The following is a 27,643-nucleotide window of genomic DNA, read 5'->3' as shown; positions in this document are numbered from 1 at the left end:
ATGATAACTGACCTAACAGTCTCTTGGTAAGACCCTGCTTTTTATGAACTGTAGAGGAAACTATATTTGTTTCTGATGTTTTTGAAGTTGTATTGATTTATTTTATATAAAGAAGTCATGTTAATTTAATAGCCCATTTTACAGGAAAAGATCTTGGTGCATAGATGAACAGCATCTGCTTTCAAATTTGCTATACCCTGTTACTTGAAGTAGGGATTATAACATTTCTAGCTCCACTGTAGAAACGGAATACGAGAATGAAACTCTTATAAGGATGGCCTAGAATTTCTCTGTGTAGGAATATATAATGAAAAACAAGCATATTAACTGTTTTGATTGCTTAAATGACAGTCCATAAATCCGTAACTCATTTAATTTTTGTCTGATGTAACTTCTTGTATTTGAAGAATCCTAAATGCTAATATAATTGTGTTTTTTTAATAGATCTCTTTATAAAGATTAGTTACTGTGCATTTTCTACTGCAGTTGTTGATTTTGTGCAACCTTTAACTTGTCTGTAGGTTTCCACTGAACTATGAATTGAAGATAGCTTTTGTTATCTGGCTCCTTTCCCCATATACTAGAGGGACAAGTTTAATCTACAGAAAATTCCTCCACCCACTGCTTTCTTCTAAAGAAAGGGTAAGAAATAACTTCTCAGATTTCTAATGCCTAATATGCAAACAACATATGCTAAGAAAAAAGCTCTTGCTAGATACAGTATAAGAGCAGAGCAGCTTGTTACTGTCTTGCCAGGCAGCATGAATTTGGACTAGCATAAGCAAGTGCACATGATGGTCCATGTCTATGCTTTTGTTTAACTTGCCTGAGCAGACCAGGTCCTGCTTCCTATTAACATGAGAGTTTCGTGTGCCCTGCTCTACTTGGTGCACTCTGAGGAGCCCAGTTAAGTGGAAGTGATGCAGTTTAACTTTCTACTGCAAGCATGTGAATGTATGAACACAGCTTTACTAAAAGCTGTTAATGTTAACATTTTTTTCTAGCATAAATGAGGAATAACACTCCTCAGGATGATTGACATCAATGACTTTTTTTGGTTTGCAAACTGACAAGAGGAGAGACTTGTTTAAAGGGTAAACCAGTCTGCAGCAGTAAATACCCAAACATAAAAATAGCCAGAAGATGGTTCGCTTTAATCAAAGTATGACAGGGACACAGCTCTGCTTAGCTCTTTTTCAGCATCCTATTTGGATGAGGGGAAAGAGCAATTAGCAAAGGTCTGAAGACAAGCACTGGGAAACCTCACACTACAGAAAAGAGCATTCCTGAAGGTCAGTGCTAGGCTTGGCCTTTATTAGGTAAAGCAGGTAGTAAGATTGTCACTGATAGGAACAGAGCAAGTATCTTGACATTCTGAATGTTGTGCAATAAACAACTTGCAACTTTGTGAGCTAGAGGGATACTTCCCTGTACTCTGCAAACTATTGGGAAGTACCTTGCAGTCTTTATCTTCAACTCCAGGCATTTACCAGAGCTGGAGATAAACGTTGTAACTGTTTTGTCCTTGGTACTTAACTATTTCAAAGCTGTGGTTTTGGAAGTTCTTTGCAAGTTGACTCTACCTTTCTAGGGAGCTGACTGAGTTCTTCATGTAAGATGATGTTATTTCTTGAAATGCATGATATTTCTTGAAAAACTTCTGTCCAACAAGTTAAGCTTACACTCTCTAGGGAACATTTTACAACGTTTCTGAGCTGTACTGAAGTGATGTACTTCATCTTCTTGTTTGACCACATATAATAGTTTTTTAAATGAGAGAGTTGTAATGAATAAAACACCTGTATACAAAGATATATCCCATTAAATATTTTCTTAAATATTTTTTCTGTCTTCCTTTACTGATGGGAAAATAATACTGTGGGGTAACTTTTCTCTCTTATGAACAGCCCTCTAAAATTTAAATACGTTTTTCTTTTAGGAGATTGATGAGTACATTGTCCAAGCCAAAGAAACAGGCTATGAGACCATGGTGAATTTTGGAAGGCAGGGGTTGAATTTGGCAGCAACTGCTGCAGTGACAGCAGCTGTAAAGGTAAGTTTCTGCTTGCATTAATTGCTTTTGAGCTTGATATCAAACAGTGTCATTGCACTGGGGATTTACCACTCTTATATAAAAAAGATAAATTCTGCAAGTGTATTGAAATCCTGGGACACAATTAAAGGCTTGCAGCCCTCTTCTCATAGTACGTTTGTTGTTTTTTTGCTTAAGATGGATGGCAGTTATTTCTTGGATTATGAGGATCGGTTTATTATAAATTCAAAAGTTACCATTCAGTTTTCTGGGCAGGCTTTTAACATAGATGTCAATTGTTTATTTTCTGTCTGTGTTGTGCTTTCTTACTGATAAACAAACTTTTTAAAGGACTTCTGGCTTTTCTGCTGTTTTTCTCCAATCATCCTGAGGTAATGCCACATAATGAATTTAGGCATGAAGGACTACTACCATCGATAAAAATTATCTTGACACAATTAACCTGTTTGCAACTTGAGTGAATTATTAAATTATTATGCTAAGCATAAGCCTGCCCATTGGTGTTTAGAATACATTTGCTTTGCCATGGATTTGCCATTAAATGATGAAGTAATCTGTCATTTTTTCTAGATTACCTTCCCACAAAAATTCACTACCTTTAATATTTCAGAGGGCTCTGGGTCTAGAAAGACAAAATACAGGCTAATATGTAAGATTGTAACCAATTTGTGCACCACTGAAGGGAATATACTTCAGACCATGTGTATCCTACCTAATAGTAATTCAAACCAAAACACGCACACACAAAAAAAAAAGATAAAAAGAAGAAAATAAAAGGTATAGAGAGAAAAAGTTGTATGTCCAAGTGAAATCACAGGTTTTAGGCAATCATGATTAATTTCTTCCTGGGAATAAAAGGAACCATTGTGCTCATAGTAACAGCACTGAAAACCTGAACACTGTCTGTAGATAACAGAAAACAACGAAGAGATCCTGGCTGTCAAAGTCGAGTATGTACAGCTGGCATTAACTTAAATGTCTGGGCTTCTATGTGAACTTTCTGCATTAGAAATAAAAGACATTCCTAAAAACTACACTTTTACATGCTACCTCAAAAAGCTTTGGAAAAGTAGTCATGTATATCTTGTTTGCTCATTTTCTCTGTTCTTAAAGATGCATGTGGCTGGTATAGCATTGTAACTTTTTGTTTTAAAATGTGGTCATAATGAGCCTAAAATACTGAGAAAGTGATTACATTTGATCACTGTGGGTTTCTTCTTCATTATTCAAATTCTTAATAATGCCTTAAGACATGAAATAATTTTGAATGCAATAGAATGCACCTCCAAAGGAATTAAAGTATCCAGAGTGAAAATAGGTTATTTACACAAGCCAAGGAAACCCAACAAACAAACACCCAAAGTGCTCTATGGGGAAATCAAGTTTAATTGCTAAATGCTAAAATTCAAGTTCTTTGCATTACAAATTTATTACAAGAAGCGCCTGTAAGGATTCCTATGATTTGTGTGTGCTCTTCGTGTTTGGCTATGGTTGGATATTTCTTGGTTAACTTTTAAGGTGTAACTGAAGTACTGTAAAATAAATAACACCAATATCTCCTCAATCTTTTCTGAAATAATGAATAACTTTTTCTGAAATGTCTATGTTTAGACTTCATTGCTATTCAGCTGTGACTCGCAAGATGCCTGCTCTTTTTGTTAAAACTTGTTAAACATGCTCATGAATATTTGTACAGAATTAGTTCAGTGCAGATCAGATGCTTGGGAAAAAAAACCACCACAATATCAAGACCTAAAATAGGCATGATTTTTAAACAGATGAAAGAGAAGACTCACTGAAAAAAAATAAATAAAATCTTTATTTTGGCATGTTAAGCCTCTTATGTTTGTCATTCCAAAATGCTGAGCATGCCTGCTTCATGCAAGCAAATGGACACAATGCATGCGTTCTTGATTTTGTTCCCTGTTTTTCAAGAGTTAACTGCTGCCTCTAGCAGGTGAAATTATTATCCCTTCACCAAGAGCTGGTGGAGCATGCTATATGATTTCAGGAATTGAATTGAAGTAGTGGGATCAGGACACACTTTCATCACTATTCTTTTTTTTTTTTTTTTTTTTAAATAGAGCACACATGCTTATTCTGACATAGCAGATCTCGAATTAGGAGAGGGGGAGAGGCTAAACATGTGCAAGATTAAACCTATGTCAAAAGACACTAAAGTGTCCAAGAAAACTGCTTATAGTGACTTTAGGAGGATGTTAAAAATGGCTTGGAAACTTGCTGAAATATTTTGAATATCAAATGTGGAAGAGAGTGATTTTCTTCAAGGGTTGTCAAAGGAATAGGGGATTACCATTAAAAGGTAATGCTGGCTCTGTTAGGGAGGTTGGAGCAGCCAGCCAGGTGAGTCTACTGAAATTTGACATAGATTTAAACCCTCTCCCCTATAGTTAAATTTAAATGTATTTGGCAAGAGTATTGACTTATAGCTTACATTCTCATACTGTATTTTTAGCTGGTACTAGTTAGCCACTGGTCATATAAAATGTAGTGTTTCAAAACCTACTAAATACATGAGCAAAATAGTGTTAAATAAGCATGTCAGAAAACAAATCTTTGTGAAATCCTGATTTCAGGAAATTTAGAGATGATAGTCTGTGCTGAATTTGTATATAAGGAAATTTTTATTAGTTAAGGAATCAAAAACAAGATACCTCAATAGCTCAGTTGTTTATGGATTTGGGGGAATTATATTCACAGTGCTTAGGTTCCAGTGCTACATCTCATACTTGGATACATCTCATACTCCTCTGTTTTTCAGGTCTTCTGAGATGATGGTTACCGCTGTGTTTCAATTTCTGCCAACCCATGCATTTCTTGAGCTACTAGTGAAATCTGGTGTCTTTATCATTATGAGCAGGGGGACTGCTAATTAAGCTGTGAAATACTCGGGGGGTATTTCACAGCTTATGGGGTTACACAAATAGTGTTAATTTGTAAAGTGTTATTGGTAATGATAATATGTTTTGAGGGCTGTGTTTTCTGAATGTGTTCTAGTCATCCTGAATCTGCTGCCCTTTTGCTAATTGAGTGTTATTCTCCTGGCCTTGCTCACACTTCCCCTTGTTCCCACTCAGGACATGGCAGAGGAAGGAGGTATCTTGCAGCCAGATGTGGCACACAGCCAGTATCACCATGGGGAGCAGTACTGCTTTCATCTTCCTCCCTGCTGGGACAGCCTGTCATGCTGCAGAGGTCATTCACAGGACAGGAGTCCCTCTCCAGGTTGAGAGGGAACAGAAGTCATTCCCTGTCAGCTTGGATTGGATCAGGGAGAGAACAGCTGAGAATATGGGTACTGCATGCTGTAGAGTCCATTGAGAACTCGTCCAAGGGAGGCAGGCAGCTTCTGTCAGTGATCCTGGCCAGTGGGGGGTGCAAGTCCAATTTAAAGAACTAAGAGTCCCTGAGGCAGACAAAGTGGTGTTTGTTTACTTCCCTGGCTTAAGCATACAGACTGTAAAAGCACATGCTCAATAACAGAATAGAAAATGTAATTTCATTTATGAGGGTCAGCTGATGAGACTGCATACTAATAACATACCAGAGGCTGAGTAGTCTTGAAAGGAGACCCTTAAATAGGCTTCATTTATTTTTAAAAATTGATTTAAAAACATATTATGACTTTAATTGGTCACATTGATCACTGTTAATGAATGTGGACTCCAAAAAATGGTTAGTATGTTTTAGGAAATGCTATTGAATAATGAAGAAAAATCATTCTCAAAGACTTGCGTTTTCTTTAAGACAACACACAGACTTCACAGTTCATCCCTCTTCAGTGTTTGCATACATAGAAATTTTAGTGCTAAGTTGTGTGATTTTTTTTTAATTTTTTTTTTCTTCCCCTGGCATTGTAAATATATGTGTCTCAATCTTTTATGCTGTAATTTAGTCACCAGCCTCTGGCCTGAGTGCAACCTAATGTATACCTTCCTTACTGGCAGGAACTGTCAGTATAACAGGCCACCAGTGGTAACTGCTCTGCCATCTTCTCCTGAGCAGCATCTTGGAGTGTGTATATCTGGGGAGAGCTGGCAGCTTCTGCCATATCCATGGCATGGGAGTGGAAGCAGGAGGTCCTCTTCAGCTCCACCTACAACTGAATTTCAGTTTTTAGGGCAAACATGTTGCTTTCAAGCTGTAACTCTGACCTTTCAAACAAAATATCAAAGCTCTTAAAGCATTATTTTAAATGTCAATGTTACTTTCACATTTCCTGCAGTGGAGAACATTTAATCACACATTTCCTGCAGTAGGAAAGAATTTAATATTTTTCAGCCAGACTTTTATCCTAAGCTGATAGTAATCCAGACCTTCACAGAACGCTTTGCTTCAGCAGAAAGCAATTAACAGCTGCTTTTGAGCATGGGGGTGGAAGAATCTTAAGTCTTACATGCAGTGTGAGCACAGTGATATGTACACTCCCACAGAACACCTTGAATTTGTCCTTCAGTCTATGCAGTGGAGTTAAAGTAGATATCAATCTTGATTTGGCTAGACTGGATGTTCCCAGTGGTGGGATAGAGACTGGAGGCACTGTAGGGAGTATCTACATAGGGTTAGTATGTGTGATGGGGACTGTCCGGTTGTTGTGCAACTCCCATTCCTACTGTGACTCTCAGGCATGTGTACTGCATCATTATTTGTATACATATCCTTTCAAACTTCTCAATGTTTTCTGTGCGTAACTGTGTGTAACTTGAGTAAAACTTTCCATCTTGGCAAGTAGTTCTGAAACGATCCTCTCTGAGGCGCCACAGGAGCTCCAGCTCAACCATGCAGTTTGGTTAAGGGCACAAGGTTATTTTATGGCACATCCTTGACTTTATTTTTCCCTTTGAAAAACAAAATTCTGTATCCAAAAGCTTCACTGGAAAATAGGGTTGAATGTTCCTAGCTTGCATCTAGTCCTTTATCTACAGTGGAATAAGAACTACAGGCTTGTAATGTGAATTCTTAGTATTTTAGTTGTTATGTTTAGTTGTTATACAATTTCCAAATGTCTTTTTGTAGTATATCACATGGTGAATGAACTTTCTGGGCAACTAAACAAGTGTCTTTCTATACTTCTGCTGCTGGCCAAAACCAGCTTCTGTCACTATTTTAAGTAGACTCTTGTACTAGTTTGAAATCAAACCAGTGAGAGATTGCAAGTCAGAATTATAATTTAATAGGAAAATGATAAAAAGAATAAATGCAATAATATCAAAAACACTGACAGAGTCAGAATACAGCCTGGAACCCTGTTAGGGTGATGGTAGTCGTTTAGATGAGGTGGTCTTGTTGAAGCGTGATCCTCTGGAAGAAAGGGGGTCTGGTCTTTAGCTGAAAGTCCAGCAGTAGCTCCTGTCCTCTGGAAGTCCCGTAGGTAAGGGCTGCTGTGGTGTTCGAATTCTCAGCTTATATCCAGTGTGGAATGCTTGGCTCCTCCCTCGGGGAGGAGCATCTCACAATGGGATGGTGAGTCATGAGATAAGGCCTTGATGAGCTATTAACAGAAAACAGTCCAGGAGGAAGTTATCTCTGAGTCATGCAGCAAGGCAGTGGTGGGCCCATTAACAGGGGACAATACAGGGGGAAGTTATTTATGAGTCATGGGGCAGGGCATTGATGGGCCCATTAACAGAAGGTAGCCCGGGGGGGGGGGGGGAGGCAGGGAGCACTGCCTCACCTGGTTTCAACAGTACATGAGGATGGTGATAGAATATACTGCAACCCAGGACATAATCCACCCCTTATTCTATTACCATCTACATAATTCCAAATCAGTACCTTCTTTAAACTCCACACACACACATATATATATATATATACAATGGAACTTTACACACAGTTCTCACTTAAAATGAGGTCTCCTTGTGGCACACATCGGGTTTCCCTATCTTTCCGCATTACCCACCAAGTGCAACCAGGTCCTTGAGCGAAGACAATCCCACGGATAGGTTTGCTCTTGCCTGAGGTGGGATTAATCTAAACAGTCTTTCCTAACATACCTCTCATGTGTACCACAGGGACTTTATCTTCATCCACCGTGTGCAAGGGTTCAGACTGGGCAGGACCAGCTCGATTGATGGATCCTCTGGTGTTAACCATCCAGGTGGCCTTTGCTAAGTTCACTTCCCAATTTTTGAAGGTTCCTCCACTAAGTGCTTTTAGGGTAGTCTTGAGTAGTCCATTGCACCGTTCAACTTTCTCAGCAGCTGGTGCATGATAAGGGATATGATAGATCCATTCAATTCCATGTTCTCTGGCCCAAGTACTTACGAGGCTGTTCTTGAAATGCGTCCCGTTGTCTGACTCGATTCTCTCAGGGGTGCCATGTCTCTAAAGGACTTGCTTTTCCAGGCCCAAGATGGTGTTCCGGGCAGTAGCATGAGGCACAGGGTATGTCTCCAGCCATCCAGTGGTTGCTTCCACCATGGTCAACACGTAGCGCTTGCTTTGGCGGGTTTGGGGAAGGGTGATGTAGTCAATTTGCCAGGCTTCCCCATACCTGTACTTGGACCATCTTCTACCGTACCACAGAGGCTTCACCCGCTTGGCCTGTTTGATTGCAGCGCAGGTCTCGCAGTTGTGGATAACCTGTGAGATGCTGTCCATAGTAAGGTCCACCCCTCGCTCACGAGCCCATCGGTACGTTGCATCTCGTCCCTGATGACCAGAGGCATCATGGGCCCAACGAGCTAAAAATAATTCTCCCTTGTGCTGCCAGTCCAGATCCACCTGTGATATTTTCACCTTGGCAGCCCGATCCACCTGCTCATTGTTACGGTGCTCTTCATTAGCCCGACTTTTGGGTACATGAGCATCCACGTGTCGAACCTTCACGATCAGCTTCTCCACCCGAGCGGCGATGTCCTGCCAAATCTCAGCGGCCCAGATGGGTTTCCCTCTGCGCTGCCAGTTGGCTTTTCTCCAGCGATCCAGCCATCCCCACAGAGCATTAGTTACTATCCAGGAGTCAGTGTAGAGATAGAGCCTCGGCCACTTCTCTCTTTCAGCAATATCTAAAGCCAGCTGGACAGCTTTAAGTTCTGCGACCTGACTCGATCCACCCTCTCCCTCGGTAGCTTGTGCAACTCGTCGTGTGGGGCTCCATACAGCAGCTTTCTATTTCCGGTTAGTGCTTACAATTCGGCAGGAACCATCGGTGAAGAGGGCATATCGTCTTTCACTCTCCGGTAGCTCATTATATGGTGGGGCTTCCTCAGCACGTGTCACTTGCTCCTCTTCTTCAGAAGATAATCCAAAAGTCTCACCTTCAGGCCAGTTTGTTATAATTTCCAGAATCCCAGGGCGGTTCAGGTTTCCAATACGGGCACGCTGTGTAATGAGGGCAATCCATTTGCTCCAAGTAGCATCGGTGGCATGATGCGTGGAAGGAATCTTTCCCTTGAACATCCACCCCAGCACCGGCAGTCGGGGTGCCAGAAGCAGCTGCGCTTCAGTACCAATGACCTCTGAGGCAGCTTGGACTCCTTCATAGGCGGCCAAAATTTCTTTCTCTGTTGGGGTGTAGTTGGCCTCGGATCCTCTGTAGCTTCGGCTCCAGAATCCCAGTGGTCGACCCCGAGTCTCACCAGGCACCTTCTGCCAAAGGCTCCAGGACAGACCATTGTTCCCGGCTGCAGAGTAGAGCACGTTTTTCACTTCTGGCCCCGTTCTGACTGGACCAAGGGCTACCGCATGAGCGATTTCCTGCTTGATCTGGGCGAAAGCTTGTTGCTGTTCAGGGCCCCAATGGAAATTGTTCTTCTTGCGGGTAACCAGGTAGAGAGGGCTCACAATCTGGCTATATTCAGGAATGTGCATTCTCCAAAAGCCTATGGCACCTAGGAAAGCTTGTGTTTCCTTCTTGTTGGTCGGTGGAGACATCGCAGTGATCTTATTGATGACTTCAGTGGGAATCTGACGCCGTCCATCTTGCCACTTTACCCCCAGGAACTGGATCTCCCGGGCAGGTCCCTTGACTTTGCTCCTCTTGATGGCAAAACCAGCCTTCAGGAGAATCTGGATGATCTTCTGTCCCTTCTCAAATACTTCTGCTGCCGTGTTTCCTCACACAATGATGTCATCAATGTACTGCAGGTGTTCTGGAGCCTCACCCTTTTCTAGCACAGTCTGGATCAGTCCATGGCAGATAGTAGGACTGTGCTTCCACCCCTGGGGCAGTCGGTTCCAGGTATACTGCACACCCCTCCAGGTGAAGGCAAACTGAGGCCTGCACTCTGCTGCCAGAGGAATGGAGAAAAACGCATTTGCAATATCAATGGTCGCGTACCACTTTGCTGCCTTGGATTCCAGCTCATACTGAAGCTCCAGCATGTCTGGTACGGCTGCACTCAGTGGTGGCGTGACTTCATTCAGTCCACGGTAATCCACCGTCAGTCTCTATTCTCCACTGGACTTACGCACTGGCCATATGGGGCTGTTAAAGGGTGAACGAGCCTTGCTGACCACCCCTTGGCTCTCCAGCTCACGAATCATCGTATGGATGGGGACCACAGAGTCTCTGTCGGTGCGGTATTGCCGACGGTGCACTGTTGCTCTGGCAATTGGTACCTGTTGTTCTTCAACTCTCAGTAGTCCCACAGCAGAAGGGTTGTCTGAGAGACCAGGCAAGGTACTCAGTTGTCTGATGCCTTCTGTCTCTAGAGCAGCTATCCCAAAAGCCCAGCGATAACCTTTTGGGTCTTTGAAGTACCCGTTCCTGAGGTAATCTATGCCGAGGATGCATGGGGCCTCTGGACCAGTCACGATGGGGTGTTTCTGCCACTCATTCCCAGTTAAACTCACTTCAGCTTCCAGTACCGTGAGCTCCTGGGATCCCCCTGTCACCCCAGAAATAGAAATGGGTTCCGCTCCCACATACCTTGATGGCATTAGAGTGCATTGAGCGCCGGTATCAACCAAAGCCGTATATCTTTGTGGGTCAGATGTGCCAGGCCATCGGATCCACACTGTCCAATAGATCCGGTTGTCCCTCTCCTCTACCTGGCTAGAGGCAGGGACCCTCTAATCCTGGTCATGGTGCACGTTGCTCTCCTCCGGTGAATATGCTCTTGATGTCCCTTCAAGAGGATCACTCATATCATCATTTCTATACCTTCTGATGTTCTGGCCACGAGAGACCGGAGCGGCGCTGGCTCTAGATGAGCTCCTTGTGGTAGTTGTCCCTCTTTTTAGTTCACGTACCCGGGCTGCTAAGGAGGAGGTGGGTTTTCCATCCCACTTCCTCATGTCTTCTCCATGCTCCTGGAGAAAAAACCAGAGGTTACCTCGTGGAGTGTATCCTTTCTCCCTGGCTGGGGAATGCCTACTCCTAATAGCAGAGACTCTTGTTGGTTCTGGGGAGACGTGGTAAATTTCTTCTTTAAGTTCCTTTTTTAGTTTCTGATGGCCCTCTTCAATCAAGCTCCGGACTTGCTCAGCCAGCCTTGTTTCCACAGATGAGACATGGGTGCGAAACGGGGCAGTGACAGTGTCCTCGTAGATTCTTAGTTTATTGGCCAGGACACCCACCCTGTCCTCACCTTCCCTCCATTGCAGTGTTGCCAGGTAACGGGAGTACATCTCTGGTCTAAGCCGTGCAAATCTCAGCCACATCTGTGACGTGCACTGGACACCATCTGGGCTCTTAGGAAATCTCTCATCTTCTGCAAAAATGATCTCCAGCACAGCCAACTCCCTCAGGCATCGGATACCCTGTTCCATTGTGCTCCATTTTCCCTGGTGCACCTGGAGGTCTTCTTTGCAGAGGTATCTGTCTCTTACACTTGTCAGCAGTCGCCTCCAGAGGCTGAGAGTTTCTTGGGTTCTCCCAATCCCCTGGTCAATGACCACATCTCGGGACAGCGATCCCAGTTGCCTGGCCTCACTTCCATCCAGGATGGTGTCGTTTGCTGCAGCGTCCCAGATGCGGAGCAGCCAGGTTAGGATGGACTCGTTCGTCTGGCGGGTGAATTCCCTCCGCAGGTCACGCAGCTCACCTAGGGATAGAGAGCGAGTGATAATCTCTGGTTCTGTCTCCTCCGCTGCGTGTGAAGGTCCTGCCTCACCCTCATCAGTCACTATGCGGACTGATTTGCTTTTTGATTTCTTTTTCTGAATGGGGGCAACTTCTACCGGTTTAGGCTGCTCTGGTTCGGTGACTGTTTGTGTGGAGGTGCTCATGGCCCTTTTGGTTCCTTTCTCCTCTGTGGTAGTCTGCGTAGACATGGACGCTGTTGTTTTGCTCTTGGTTCCTTTCTCCTCTGTGGCAGTCTGAGTGGACACGGATGCTGTTGCTTTGCTCTTGGTTTCTTTCTCCTCTGTGGCAGTCTGCGTAGACACGGACGCTGTGGCTTTGCTCTTGGTTCCTTTCTCCTCTGTGGCAGTCTGTGTGGTCATGGATGCTGTTGCTCTGCTCTTGGTTCTTTTCTCTTCCTCCTCAAGAAGACGCTGTACCACACCAAACAGTGCTTTGTTTCTAAGCATGGTGTACATGGTGCAGGCCATGCAGAGAAAACAAAACAGCAAGACTAGGCTGTCCTTGGCATCCAGAGAGAACTCAATATTTTTAAAAACTGCTGTGCCTGACCTGAAAGGCTGGAAGAAACCACTCTCCACTCTTCCCACCAAGGGCAGGGTGCGATTGTTGAGAAGGTCCCAGATGTAGCAGCCCAGACTAGGACAAGCAAACAAAATTGAGTATATATTCCGAATGGTATTAATTGCCTCACAGGTTATCATGCCATAAGCATAATAAACTAATAAAGCAATTCTCATACCATTCCCTGGTCTCAACAGGAGCAATACAACAGGCAAGTAGTTCCCCATGTGAGGGAAAAATATAGAGAGCAAGATACAGTACCCATATAGACAAGCCAACCACCATGGTGGATAGGTTTCTGTTAATATGAAATTGCAATTCTGACTTTCTCTCAGGTTAATGCCCCACGTTGGGCGCCAAAATATGTACTAGTTTGAAATCAAACCAGTGAGAGATTGCAAGTCAGAATTATAATTTAATAGGAAAATGATAAAAAGAATAAATGCAATTATATCAAAAACACTGACAGAGTCAGAATACAGCCTGGAACCCTGTTAGGGTGATGGTAGTCGTTTAGATGAGGTGGTCTTGTTGAAGCGTGATCCTCTGGAAGAAAGGGGGTCTGGTCTTTAGCTGAAAGTCCAGCAGTAGCTCCTGTCCTCTGGAAGTCCCGTAGGTAAGGGCTGCTGTGGTGTTCGAATTCTCAGCTTATATCCAGTGTGGAATGCTTGGCTCCTCCCTCGGGGAGGAGCATCTCACAATGGGATGGTGAGTCATGAGATAAGGCCTTGATGAGCTATTAACAGAAAACAGTCCAGGAGGAAGTTATCTCTGAGTCATGCAGCAAGGCAGTGGTGGGCCCATTAACAGGGGACAATACAGGGGGAAGTTATTTATGAGTCATGGGGCAGGGCATTGATGGGCCCATTAACAGAAGGTAGCCCGGGGGGGGGGGGGGAGGCAGGGAGCACTGCCTCACCTGGTTTCAACAGTACATGAGGATGGTGATAGAATATACTGCAACCCAGGACAACTCTTCACATTTGGTGAGTGGAATTGTGCTGAATTTGTATGGATTCTGCTGTGAACCAACTAGGCCCATTTTACATATTCACCAGCATTCAGTGACTGAGACTTAAGTCCTCTTCAAGCATTGGACATGGACTGATGAACAGTCTTTATGCTATAGCAGAGTAATGTATATACTGTAAGCTGTTACTTGTCAAAAGAAGCAGTTCCTTCTCCAGTCCTCTTCTCCATGTCCTAGCAGCTGATAAAGTATAGCTGGTTCCTGATGTATTTTACTTGAAATACTTTTCAGTGCAAGAAGTGGAGTAGTGGAAGGGCAGGATTTTTTCTGCCTTAGGAGGAACCTTAGGAGACCTGTCTTAAGCCATTTTGGGGAAATCAATTTGACTTCAGAATTTCTATAACCTTTAATACAGACACTGTACAGCATTCATAGTGCATTTTTAACTCAAAGGCAAGCTGTACTTAAGTTTTTGAGAACTGAGTAATCATACAAGTTTGTAGAAAGAGAGAGAAAAGTTAAGGCTCCTACTTCTCTCACAAGAAACCTTTTCTTTGTTATTGTTTGGTGACAATGTATGAATGGTGGAGTAAGAATTATAATAGGTTTCTTGTGCTTAAATAGCACTCTGTTCACTATGTTAATTTTATATACTGTAGTAATAACTAGTCATTAGAAAATTAAAATTAGGTTTCAGCCACTTTTCCCTCCTGCCCTTTGGTACCCAAGCAAACTCAAATAGCTTTCATTCAATTGTCTCTTCACTTTACATGGCTATTCTTAGCACGGAATAATTCAATATGCTGGTCTACCAATGGCAAACAGTTGTTGTCATAAGTGCGGGAACAAACGGCTGTGGCCAGCGACACCAGAATTGCCTTCTGCTGGTGCTGTTGCAGAAAAAGTTGTATGGAATTGTACCCAGGTTTCTGCTCCTGCTAGCTAACATGCTGATCAAACAAAGAATTTTACTTAAAATCTTCATTTGTAAGAATGAAATTAACTATTTTAACACTTGTTTGAAGTGGAATTCATGCACAGGCTTGTTAACCTTTCCCTAAAATGGTTATTTTTTGCCTTATGCCAGAGAAGGAAGAATTAGGTGTTATTTTAACATGACTTTGAGTACTTTACTCATGGTCATATTCTTTTAGTTGCTTGTGTAATAAATTAATCTTTAATGCTTTAGTAGTAACATCATCTAATGTAAGATGAAAGAGCTGCTGGATGACCTTTCTTTCCAACAGGGAAATTTCCATATGTTCCATACAGAAAAGAAGTGAAGACAATTGGAGAAGGAATACTTAATGTTCATATGTGATTAACTATTCTCCTGTGTAGCATTAGATTTTGCATTGGTATTATGTCAGTAAAGCTATACTAGTAAGAGAACTTGCTATCCTGTAGTCCAGGCTAGACTCTTTGGTTTGCAGTTTCAAGTTTCTGTCAACTGGAGCTCCTTTTGTAGTGCTGCCAGTTTCTCAGTTATTTGAATTAATGTTACAGAGTATATTTTTAACATGTTTCTCCTTCACTTTATTCAGATTTGTGGAGGATAAAATATAAAATAGCAGAAGAAAACTATCTTCAACCATACTCTTTAAAATGCAGGTGTTACTGTCATGCTACCTTGAGCTGCTATGTTTGAAGTTAACATTTCTGATGTGTGTTTCTTTTAAACACTTGCCCTCACCCACGTCTTTATTTGCTCGGATTAAAGGAGTGAAGTGCAGCATTTTTAATTAAGCTGCTAGCTTGTGTAACTTTGTCATCTGCAAGCAATATACAGTTAAGCATGGGTAAAAGTAATACCTAAATCAGATGTAAAGCAGCTGCATGTGTATGTTCAATGTATTCTGTTGTGCAGCAAGGAAGCATGGGCTTAAACATCTTAACCCAAGCTAAGCAGCAAAGTTAAACCTCTGCCTGGTTTCCAAAGATACTGTTGTTGTATTTCAGAGCCAAGGTGCAATAACTGAGAAACTGGGAAGTTTCAGTATGCATGATTTGACTACTATACAAGGAGATGAGTCTGTTGGACAGAGACCTTATCAGACTTTGCCAGAAGCTAAAAAGAAAACCAGAACCTCTGTAAGTGAATCTTCAGGTATGTATCTTTTCTTTTCCCTGCCTAAAAGAACAATTCACCCAAAGCAAAAGTGGAAGAGCAGAAATACATTTACCCTCTTTCTAAATGGAAAAGGCCTCAAAGAACTCCAGTAGACTTAAACAGAGTACACTCAAAGTAAATTATGGCAGTTCAATTCTTCCTGAATTACTTTCTTCTCTCATCCACTCCCAGTGTAATCACACTGTATTCATTACTCCTGTCATTGCCAATTGGCAACAAGAACTTATTACCAAAGTAAAACTTAATTGGAAGTCAAACATTATATGATTAAGTAGTGTTTCTGTGACAAATGTAAAAGAAGTTAAACATGAAAACATATGGAAGCTCAGTAAATAAAAGAGAAAATTAATAGAAATTACTTCACCAGGTGTCCTGGGGTGACTTTATGATACTAGTATTCCCAATCTCCTGCTTTATATTTATATATCTGTTAAGTTCTTCACCTTTAATATTAGCTTTGAGAGCTAGGGAAGCTAAAACTGCTGGAGGCTGATGGGAGTTTTTTCTCCGACCAATAGCTAGCTATTTCTGAGAGCTGACAGTGGTTTTGACCATTGAAAAGTGAGATCAACCTGTGAACACCTACTTTAAGACCTAAACCTGAGAATTTCTTGTTCTCTTTGGTTTCTGGCTTTTGAAGAAGTAACAGGTTCCGGCTCAGCCTCCTCCTCCCCCACAGCAGGCCAGACAAGGCCGCGGAAGGGAGTGGCGGGGAGGTGAGCAGGCCCAGGCCGGGTCAGGCCAGTTCCCCCGGCTCGGCTGCAGTTTCTAGCACTGCTGAGTTTTACCAGAGACTGCCAAGTAAGGAGAGGCCATCGCAGACAGCTCTAACCACCTACCAGGCCTGGGCAAGATTTTAACCCTTTCATTACCCAGATGAGGAAAAAATCCTTTTTTCCAGAGAGAGAAAGTGATCAGCATGTAAAAGAGACCCTATAAACTATCAAAGATAGTGAAGAAAGGAATTAAGCCTCAGAGGAGGTAGAGAAAGAAGAAGATGCTTTAATAAGCTGAAATATTTTTCTGTTAAAGCTATGGAGACGGACAGTAGTGTTCTGAAAAAAACTTTAATTCATGACAGTATATTGGGAGGAATGGAGTGTTTCAAAGTGAGGATTTTGAGCAAATGGTGAAGTGGTTGTGGTACTGTGAGATGCTGGAACAGAGGGGGAGAAGTAATAGTTGAAGATTTGCAGCCTTTAAGAGGCAAAGAGAACACTTCTGTTTCCAGAGAAGCTCACAGAGACACATGAAGAGAACTTTTGCCTTTGAATAACTCATCCTTAAAAATGACATCCCTAGACTCATTTGACGCATAACACACCTCAGAGTGATGTGAAATGAGAGGAGAGAACCGATGGCAGAATTTCCAGGCAGCTGGCATCAGAGAAATAAAAAGCTATAAAAGAAATAGTTTTCTTGTGAGAAACTCCATAGATAGCAGAAGACGACTTCTGTTTCTCTACAAAGACTGATGAAAAGACTCTAGCAAGAATTGGGACTGTTTTAAACAAAAGAGTTGTTTTTGTCTCTATGTTGTCATGTGAACAAGGGAATGGTTGGGTAGTGAGGCAGAGAAGGGTTGTTCTGGAGGTTTTATTCTGGCTTCTTATTCTTGTAGTTTTTGTTAATAAACTTTCTTTATTCCTTTTAAGTTTTAAGCCTGTTTTGCTCTTGTTCTAATCCACATCTCACAGCAAGAAATAAGTAAGTTTTCTAGTGATTTTTTAGTTACTGCTTTAAAACCACAACACCAGGTTTGTAGTAATAGATCAAAATGTAAAATTGTATATGGTGATACGAATAATAAAGGCATCAAGTTGTCATAATAGACTGATGTCTATTAACACTCAGAAGTGTTAATAGATGGTGTGTGGTGATCAATATATGATTTTGTTGAAAGATAGTATTATTTCATTATTATGTTACATATACTGTTATTGTCATCATCACTTTGCCCTTGAGCTTCTGACACTTGAAGGAAGGTTTTGCTGAAGGTCTGCTAACTACGTAATTTTGAAATAGCAAGACTGTGATGTATAGGAACTGCTGTTTCCCACAAAAGAAGTGGGTCTGGGCTATTTCTTTTCACCTAAGACTGTCATTCCTTCTCATCCCCCCATTTTGGGGAGGGATAGCATTTGTGGGGTCCAAGGAATTTCATGAATAGTGTGCTAGCCCATTCTAAGGAATAGGTGACCAGCTGAAGGGACCTAATCTGAATTGGAGTTTCCAGAAGGTATCCTGTGCAGGGCAGTGTGAACTGAAGCCTCTGGCTGGAGAGAAAGCCAAGAATTCACAAAGAGTTGCACTAGAGATAATGTCACTGCAGCTGTTGTGCAGGATCTGTTCCTCAGTAAGAGAGCATTATTTACCTGTCTGAAATAGCTTAAAAATGCTCTAATTTTTTTTAAAAAAATTTTCAGTTTATACAATATAAATAATCACCGATTGTGAGATTCAATCTCAAATGTCAAAAAGCTTTCTTACAGCTAGTTGAACTTAATTAATTTTTTCTGGTCCTGGTCTTATCTAGCATACACCTCTCATGTTTTCTTTGAATTTTCTTCAGCATTAGGAACTTAAAAAAGATCAAAAGTACACATAGATTTAGGAACACTGTGTAGCAATATTCTCTTGTGCTGAGCTGGATCTTTTTTTTTGTCTGGGCCAGGAGTTCTGTGCAAATTGATTTAAAAGGCCTAGTTGTAGGATGTGGATTGTAGGATGATGCTGAGCTGGCAGTGCTCTTGCTGTGAAAAAGGCAGATGGGATGCCGATGCATCAGGTATTACAAATGCAGATAAAAAAGTATTGGTGTCACTGCAAACACTGCTACTCTGAAACAGAGAAAGAGATGTGATTCAAATCTTCTGTATTGAAAAAGATTAATTAAAACTGTACTGGAAGCAGAGACATGTTGCCTCTAAAATGGCAGAAGAGAATGACCGAATGTTTGTCTCAAGTAGCTGTGGAATGGATGACGTGATTCTAATTTCTAGGGAAAAAAATTGATGAAAAAAATTAGATAAGCCTAAATAAAATATTGGCTTAAGATAAAATGTACACAGGTCATTGATAAAATTTGGTTTAGAGTCTAAAAGGTGTTCCTGAGTGTTACAGCCAGTAGATTCTGGGATAAAAGGAGTGTTCAGTGGAGGAAGGAATCAGACTGGATTTGGTAGCTTTGCGATAGGTCTGTGGTGGAGATTCGGGGCTGTTGGACCCCAAGGAGCTTTCGGAGTGTATTTTTAAGCAGTTAGTGCCCTCTAGTGAGAGTCTTAGGTAATAACCTTGGTCCTGGTTTTGTAGTATGTTAACAACTCTTAACAGTACTTTGGTGTGTTACCGAAATGAAAGAAGCTTTGGTATTAAAAATGCAGGAGGATGAGTGTATGAAGAAAGATCCTATGAATGCAAGTCATCAAATGGTTTGTATTGGGAGGGATCTTTAAAGGTTTATTATAAGTGTAACCACCTTCTCATGTGGATTGTGTCCTAAAATCTTAGGTACTTCTTTAGACAATCACTAAAGTTTTTGCAGTTCAGTGTAAAGCAGAAGATGTCAGCAAACTTGTGATTTCAGTCTTGACAACTGAAGAAGCACTGCATTACATACCTGTGGAACCAAGTGTCAGGATTAGAAGTACCAAACTCGTGGCAAAGTAGATGTTTCTGTTTTGAAATAAGCACATCATCTAAAAGCATAAATCAAGATAAAAATCACTGCTTTCTTAGAAGTCAAAAAGTTACAGCTACTATTTTTTAAATATTTTTTTTTCTAAAGGTTACAAAACCCCACTGGAAAAAAATCCTGGAGATGATAAAACAGATGAAGAGATGGAGGGGACACATTCAGAGGATGAAATGTTTGCTCAGAGAGGCCTTCGCAGAACTCAGAGTATGAAGTCTGTGAAAACTTTAATAGTTTAATAGGCCGTAAAGAAGCAAGTATAATCCTGGTTAATTGAGTTTGTTCTTTCCGTGTATATTGGCATTATTCATAGAGCAGAAATTTATTTTTATTTTTAATATTGGAGAATTTGTCAACAATAACTGGGTTCCAGAATGCTAAATGGGGAAGAAAGCATGTGACAACAATATCTAAGTTTGGAGCTTTTGTAGTTTGATGTGTTTAGGGGAAATATATGTATGAAATTAATGAAGCAAGGAGCAAGGGAGAGGAGACGAAACAGACTCTCTATTTGAAATGCTAATTTTGGCACCACCAAGCCTAATTTCAGGAAGTGTTCGCCTTGAAAGGGGTATGGATAACAATAATATTATCTGTGTGTTGTGCACACTTAAACATCTGCTGTTTAATAGATAAAGAATATTCAGAATTTTTTAGTTGCCGTAGACAAACAGCCTGACTCTTTGTGATCTACAAAGAGAAGATCCTAGTTAGCATCCTAGTGCATGCATCATAAAATTTAAAGATACTCCAGTATAAATCTCTGTGAAGTCTTATAAAAGTTTTTGGGTCATTCCAGGAAAACAATTGATACTTACTCTTCTTGCCCAATTCTGTTGAAACTTTATCTTATTCAGTCATAGGTAGATTCTCTTAGTGAAACCGGGTGTCCAAAGCACATTGGAAGACATTTGCTAAATAGGATTAGTGGGGAGGTGAATCATATTTCCATTTCATGTGACTTAGTACTTCATTATAATTTTGTTTTTCCCCTCAGATACAATACGGGTCACTAAAATACAGAGTAAAGAAGAGACCCGTTGTATACTTTTAAGTGTACTGCACAATTCCTGCAAGAGAAACTGCTGTACTATAGTAACTTGAATTCAAGTGTTAAAGATCTGTGTACAATGCCTAGAATGAGTCTGTATGAACAGATATGGTAGGACTTGGTTCTGTGAGCCCAAGTGATCAGATAAAGTATTACTCTGTTTTTCTATAATTGTGTCATGTTTAGATTTAAATCTGGACAAGTTACAGCATGGATTTCAGCACTCCTCAAATAGGAGTAAAATGAGTAATAGGAAATACTCCTTTGCCAGAGGTATTGAACAGATTGAAATAATTGCAAATCAAATTGAATTAAGAAAAGCTGTAAGTATGTAGAGCTTGTGAAAATTGAACCATAGTGTCCCCAAGTTTACACTGAATGATAAATATACTTGAAACATTTTTCTGAACTACAATTCCTGAAAAGGCCTATGTGTAATTTTTAAATGTACAGTTTAAAGGACAGTGGGTGATGGTGGGAAAGGAAAAGGAAAGATGAGGTAGGTAGGATACATCCTTAACTTCATCATTTTGTGTCATATTGCCAAGCTTAGCAAACTGGGGTACATAGAGCACTTTATGCAAAACTGTATAGTTTTGCACACTCTTAATGATTTACAACTGCACGTCATTTTAGTGACTTGCTACATAGGCTAGAGTTACATTTTGAATGCCAGCAATTCTTGTATTTCATGATATTTTTAAAATTCATCTTGATTCCTTAAGTACACTTAGGATGCTGTAGATATCTGCTACTAATGATATTATCAGGTGCCTTTCTATGTATTACTGGGTTGTGTGGGTTTTGTGGTTTTGGGGCTTTGTTTTTTGTTTTTTTTTGTTTGTGGGTTATTTTGTTCGTGTCTGTCTTCCTCCATCTAAAGAGATATAACATGATTTAAGTCAGATTTTGGTTAAAATTGTGGTAAGTAAAACTTGTAGCAATTCCAGTGATGCACCTCAGGGATCTTATCAGCCCATGAGCTGTGTGTTCAAGTCATGCTGCCGTAAAGTCATATATGATAGGTTGGTCAGGCCCTGGTTTAGTTTTGCTCTACATTGCTTTAAGAAAAAATATATTTTTATATATATGTACTTTAGAACATGTATGAGTGTATATTTCATACTATATGTGGATTCTAAGATGGTCTGTGTAGTACTTTTTTTTTATTGCTAAAGTTATTACTAAAATATTTGCATATAAATAGCTCCTTCTAAAGATCTAGTTGATTTAGTCAATCATTTTATAACCTAGAATCCCATGGCATATCTACACAGAGATTAATTTTGAAATGACTTTCAATGCAGTGATTTGTCAAAATTACTTTTTTAGGTCACCTTTGGTATTATTTTCTGCAGTTCTGAGAATTAGTCTGATTCTAATTTTCTGTGTATATTATAGTAGTATAGTAGTATATAGTAGTATATTTCTACTGTGGCTTTAGGGAGAAACAACCCATTTCTTGCAGATAGTACTTTATTATGTATCTTTGGGACAGACCTTGTTACTTGCCTCAAAGAGAACATAGCATGGATTCCTCATATCCTTCGATCTCTGACTTCAATCCTCAGACCTTCCCCCAGGTATTGACAATCATCTGCTGTTGGTGTTGTTGCTCTCTAGCTGTGGGAAATGTCTGCAAGCCATGTGCAAAGCTGTGCTCAAAATGCAACAGCACTTAGAGCATCTCTGAGGAACCTCGGTGCTTTAGTGAGAAGTCCCAGCAGGCCATGTGTGATTAAAAGGATGAAGTTTGTAATACTTAACTCAGAAACACAGTTTGATACCAGAAGACAGGAAGGCTGCTGTCTCCCAAATGAGTACAGTGCAAAACTCCCATCCCCTAAACAAAACTGTACGTAGTTATCCAGCTTTTCTAAGGAGCTGTAGGCAAGGTGTGATCAAAAAAAAAAACTCCGTGGGAGTGTGGGACTTCTGCCCCAGGAGTGTTTGTGCTTCTCATCTGTTTCCCTGAGGCTTGTCTGTATGTTAAGGTACATAAGAAATTAAGGAACCTAGAGCTCTTGTATTTGCATCTCACCAGTCTCTGAATAGTAGACTAACCAGGGCCTGAGATGGACACTCTTACTGTATAGTTGAGCATTTGCTGACACATTTTTCTGTAACTAATCATGCTTGTTTTACCAGCAAGCATTGCAAAAAAAGATCCTCTTTCTACAAGTCATAATCCTGCATGAAGGAGTAGGGTAAGCCATTTTTTCAGAATTACAGTTCCTCTTACAAGTTCATGTAGATCCTGTTTGGGGAGTTGTGTTTTTACCCCATCTCTAGGACTAGAGATCATTGAAGTATTTTAGGCTCTACCACACTCTTGTCAGGAAGTTGCTCTATGTGTCTCTATGTACCTGAGGCTGTAACTTCTGGCAGACTTAACTTGCCAGCTCAGTAGTGATAAAGACTAAATAAATACTCCTCTATCTGGAACTTGCATGGAATTAGGAAAGCTGGCAGTGTTATTAATATTCATTACTGTTTGCATAAAAATGTACTTCTTTCAGATCTTACATGATCAAATCTTCAATGTTTTCCTAGCTGTTGTCTTCATTCTTAATAGCCAACTCTAAAAATATTTTCTTTTTATATCTCAGACTGATTTTGATCTTTGAATTCATCCTCAGACTTGTTCACTGGATTATCTTAATTTTTTTCCTCTTACTGTTTATTGTTAGCTGATGCTAACAATGGCACACAATGGCATGATTAGCTTTCGTCCCAGTGATACATAGTTCTCCTTACTGAATTTAGTTTAGTTTGGGTTTGAAATATTACAATCTTTTAACTTTAGTTACAGGAAATTTTCAAACTTTTCTTGCCTTAGCAACTGCAGAAGTCATCTGTCTAGCTCTTACAGGAAACTTCTTGAAAAAAATGTTAAAAATTGATGTTTATTATTCATTGTGGATTTGGAATGTAAAATGTAGTTCATGCCAAATTATCTAATCATCTGAAAAAAGTGTTTTCTGAGAACTGACTGACTGCCACCAACAGGACTGCTGGTGTACTTAAACAAAAAGTTGGGGTTTAAAAGTGTTTTAAAGGAGAATATGTATTTCCATTTAAATCGTATAAAGGTTTGAAGCTTTTCCAAAATATATCTGAACTGACAGCTTTCTTAGCAAGAGCCTACTGTACTTCTAAAATACCCAGTCTGAGATGAGGATTAAATTGGTGGCCTCAGCTGCAAATAAGCTTAGGCTGGACTTTGATTACAATGTAATTGCCAATATTGCTAATTCCTTTGCTATGTGAAACTAACCAAATAATATCCAACATACATTTTGCAAAATATAATGAATTTTAAAATAGAAGATAACTTAGTAAAAGAGAATGGTGGAGAAAATTCTGGACGCATTCAACGTACTGTTCATGACAAAAATATGTTTTACTTTTGGTGTTGCTTTTATTAATGGGAAGTTGGTATTTTAAGGTATTTTTTCTACAAAAATGTATGTGCAAAGGCAATACTTTAACATTTTTCAAGAACCTATACTGTTAAATGCTACAAACCACAGAATATACATTTGGACTGAAGGTAGTAGCTTCAAAAAAATGCAATGTAAGCTTTAATTTTTATATTATAGTAATAACTTGCTGTCAACTTGTTTACATATTTGTAGGATGGAAACTTCATTATGCATTGACTTACCTTGATGCTCTCTTTAATAAATACTGCTTTGAGCATGATGCAGTGGGTATTTTATTATCTGAATTACTATTATAAACCTAGTCACTATGTAATCTGTATTCTGTTACTTATTATAATGATTCAAACACAAAAACAATCTATCTGAAGTTTGGAGAAACTTTTAAAACTCGTTGAATTATGACTAAGCTACTCTTGATTTTCTGCCACCAAGTTTGAAGCTGATTTAGGCTGAAATAAAATGTACGCTGCCAGAGGCAACTTGAACATACTATAGTGTCACCTGGTTTGATTAGGTGCTTGGTTCAGAGTAAATTAAAATTGAATTGCTCAATGTCCCAAAAGAGTGTAACTTCCTGTGGAACTGCTGGACATGAAACTGATTTTGTTCTGTATTCCCTAGTCAGGGTTCTTCTGGTAGTCCAGAGGAGGACATGCACAGGTGAATTTGGCCCTTTTTCAAACCTCCCTTCAAGTAATCTGTTAACACCCCTACCAAAACTCAAGTAAAAACCTCAGTAACCACATTTTCTAGGCCTTGTTTGCAAGGCTTCCTCAAGGCTTGTTTTCAAGCCTCGATAAAATATATTTTTTATATGGTTCATTGAGGAGAAAGATTTAAAAGACAGTAAGCAATAAATGATTTTTAAGCATTATGAAAATCCATCCCAGAAGCACACACTGACTCTTAAGAGACCTTGTCATGATTCAGTTTCTGATGTCAGAAAAGTTCATGCAGTACAAGCACCCTGCCAAGAAATTGTGGATGTCTGAAAGTAATGCTGACTTTTTTCCTTTATTTCTTCAACTAACGTTTAGCAGGTAGTGGGAAAGTGGACTAAAAGCTGTCTACCTGATGCTGGTAAGATCCAATCGGGGAATAATCTGAAAATTCAAAACTAATGCTGGTACATACATCTTAGGTTAAAATGTTAATTATTCAGCAGCAGCAATGGTGACAGGTCTTTTATGGGGGTTTTGTTGTAGTTGTTTTGTTTTTTGTTTTTGGGGGCTTTTTAAGTTCTGAGGCATTATGTATTTTCCTCACTAGTATGGGAAAACAAATGGTGGAATAGGAGGGCAAATCTAATATCTATTGTAAAAGCAGTAGGCTTCCAAAATTATTTTCTTCCTTTATGTAGATGTACTCAGGGGACAGAATGGGAGCCTGTCTTATATCTGCCTGCCTTTGCCAAATTTCAGCAACAGATTGCTCTGTTTGCATTAGGATAGGAATCATGAAAGCAAGCTGGAGTAGAGACTACAAGGAGTCCAAAACAAAAGATTTCACTATTGTCTGCTAATGTACTGTGACTACATAGATAGGGAAAGTTATAAATGACAATATAGTATTGGCTTTTGTATTTATGTATTAGCTTTTGCATATTATTATTAGTCACAAATATATTGATATGGTACAATATTCTTTTAACTGCTTTTTGGTATAGTATAACCGGTGAGTTTATGTATGCACCATATAGCTTATATAAAGAGCAGTGTGATAAATATAGCTTAAGCCATAGCGTAATATTAAAATAGAGACTGTGATATTAAAATGCACCACTCAGAAAATGGTGTAAGATAATTAGGTGGATTCTCACATTGGTGGATTATCCTATGTGAATGATAAGAGAACAGTGACAAAAACCAGAACACCAAGAAGAATTTACTGACTCTTTGTTAGCAGGTAGTGTAAAAACAACAGGATAGAACCACAAGAAGAAATAAAATATATTGATTTAATCTACAGGATGGCATGAAGACAAGTCAAAGGTTAAAACCAAGCAAAAGAAATTCCTGGAACATCTAAACTCACAGGTATGTTTGAAAAATGTATAAACTCTCATGAATATGCACATAACTCCTGTAATGTAACAGTATATAAGAACATTGCCTTAAGCAAATTGTGTGGTTTTGGCATATTGCCGAACACCACAGCCTGGATATTGTCCCTTTTATCTCTCATTCAACTTATTAAAAAAAACTTTAAATAGCGAAACTTGTTTTTCACGGGGAAGCTTAGAAATTATTTAGAAAGTTTGTTTTTTCCAGGCTGTAACAGTTCAAAGGTAAGGAGTAATTTGACCCTCACTTAGCTCTTCCTGTGTACCACACTCACTATGTTGCATGGCCCACACTGCTTCCTCAGGGAGCTGCACCACTCCAGACAATATTTCTACTAATTTTAGTTCTCCTGAACTAAGAATACTGAGGGAAAGTCATCCTACCTTACTAAAGGAAAACCACTTGGAATATTCACGGAGTCCTCATAGAGGTAAAAGTGAACTTCATTTATTGCATAACTCAGTACATTCTTATGGGGTTCTTTCAGGGTTCACGCAGCTTAAGTAAAACTGCTGTTGGCTAGTGTATTGTGTTGTAGTGTGTTTCTTGTTAATGGTATGTTCTGTTCTTACCCAAGTTGATAGTTTGGTCCAAATGAGACCCTCCCACCCCATGTTGTCAATCTACCCTGAGTCTCCTGTCAATCTGTCTTAAGCCCACCGCATGCTTGGAATTCCACTTCGGAAACCCCCTAAACTTCAGCGCTTGATTAGTCCATGTGACCCAACTTTCCCCCACTACCTCCACATTGGATGATGATTTTGTGAACCCTGCCTTTTACCCTCTCCAGGATATCTCTGATCAGCTGATGCTTTGTACGCTCCTTTTGAACTGCCTCCCTATTTCAGCTGTTGCATGCTTGCATTTTCTGTCTTTTGTCCCCAAGATTCCCCAGAGCAATAAATGCTTTATTATCCCATGCAAAAGACCTCCCTCCTGTCCTTGTCTCCTCAGAGCGCAGACTGACAGCCAAAAAGCCATTGAGCAAGTGCTCTAGTCACATCTTGGGTCATCCTGCTCCTGGGTGTGACCCACTCCTGTTGCAGGCCAAAGTGACAGACCTCCAGCCCGATGCGATAGCTGGCGCCTAATGTGGAGCCCTGTGAACAGATCCCACAGATGAACTGTGGATTTTATCCAAGAAGTTCTGGCCCTCAGCTGCCTCTGAGTGCAGCAGAGTGGTTTTTCTCCTGTGGCTCTTGTGGGGAGGAAGTGATAACCCTCTAGCATCCAGAGGACCACTTCCCTGAGGAGGACTTCCCTGCAGCCCCTGTCCAGTGGACCAAAGGAGGATGAGTATACCCCAAGTTAGGCTGAGGGTGCTCACAAATTGTGGGAAGGGTGCACAGCTCCCCGGGAGTGGTGGAGGGGGCGGCCACGAACCTACAGGCCATGATAGTTGCCTGCGGAAAGCATCCTGTCCTGAGACTGGCCCTGGATCTTTTATCTTGAGCTTGTTGCTTCTTTTGCTGCAGAGAAGGGTGTATTTTTGCTGTGCCGGCAGCTTAACATCAAGGAAAATGGGTGTGAAATTGTCAGCACAGTAGAGAGGAACCTATTTTCAAATTTTGGGTACCCTGGAGGGTGGGAAAGGAAAGTTTTCAAAAGGGTTGTTAAAAA

At 40.4% G+C, this 27,643-nt stretch overlaps 1 protein-coding gene across 1 annotated transcript; it reads left to right on the top strand.

Moving 5' to 3' along the window:
- LOC111944429 (receptor expression-enhancing protein 3-like) lies at window positions 1–26,949 on the top strand. The gene is made up of 5 exons (XM_086862322.1): window positions 1–26; window positions 522–642; window positions 1,940–2,053; window positions 15,598–15,745; window positions 19,557–26,949. The coding sequence occupies exons 1-5, from the start codon at window positions 1–3 to the stop codon at window positions 19,700–19,702; spliced, it is 555 nt and encodes a 184-aa protein (XP_086718448.1). The 3' UTR covers window positions 19,703–26,949.
- The last annotated feature ends 694 nt before the right edge of the window (window positions 26,950–27,643 follow it).

The sequence above is a fragment of the Cyanistes caeruleus genome, chromosome 25, assembly GCF_971803275.1.
Source record: "Cyanistes caeruleus chromosome 25, bCyaCae1.hap1.1, whole genome shotgun sequence".
Lineage (NCBI taxonomy): Eukaryota > Metazoa > Chordata > Aves > Passeriformes > Paridae > Cyanistes > Cyanistes caeruleus.
Note: the sequence above shows the minus strand (reverse complement) of the source record. Positions and strands in the feature narration are given on the sequence as shown.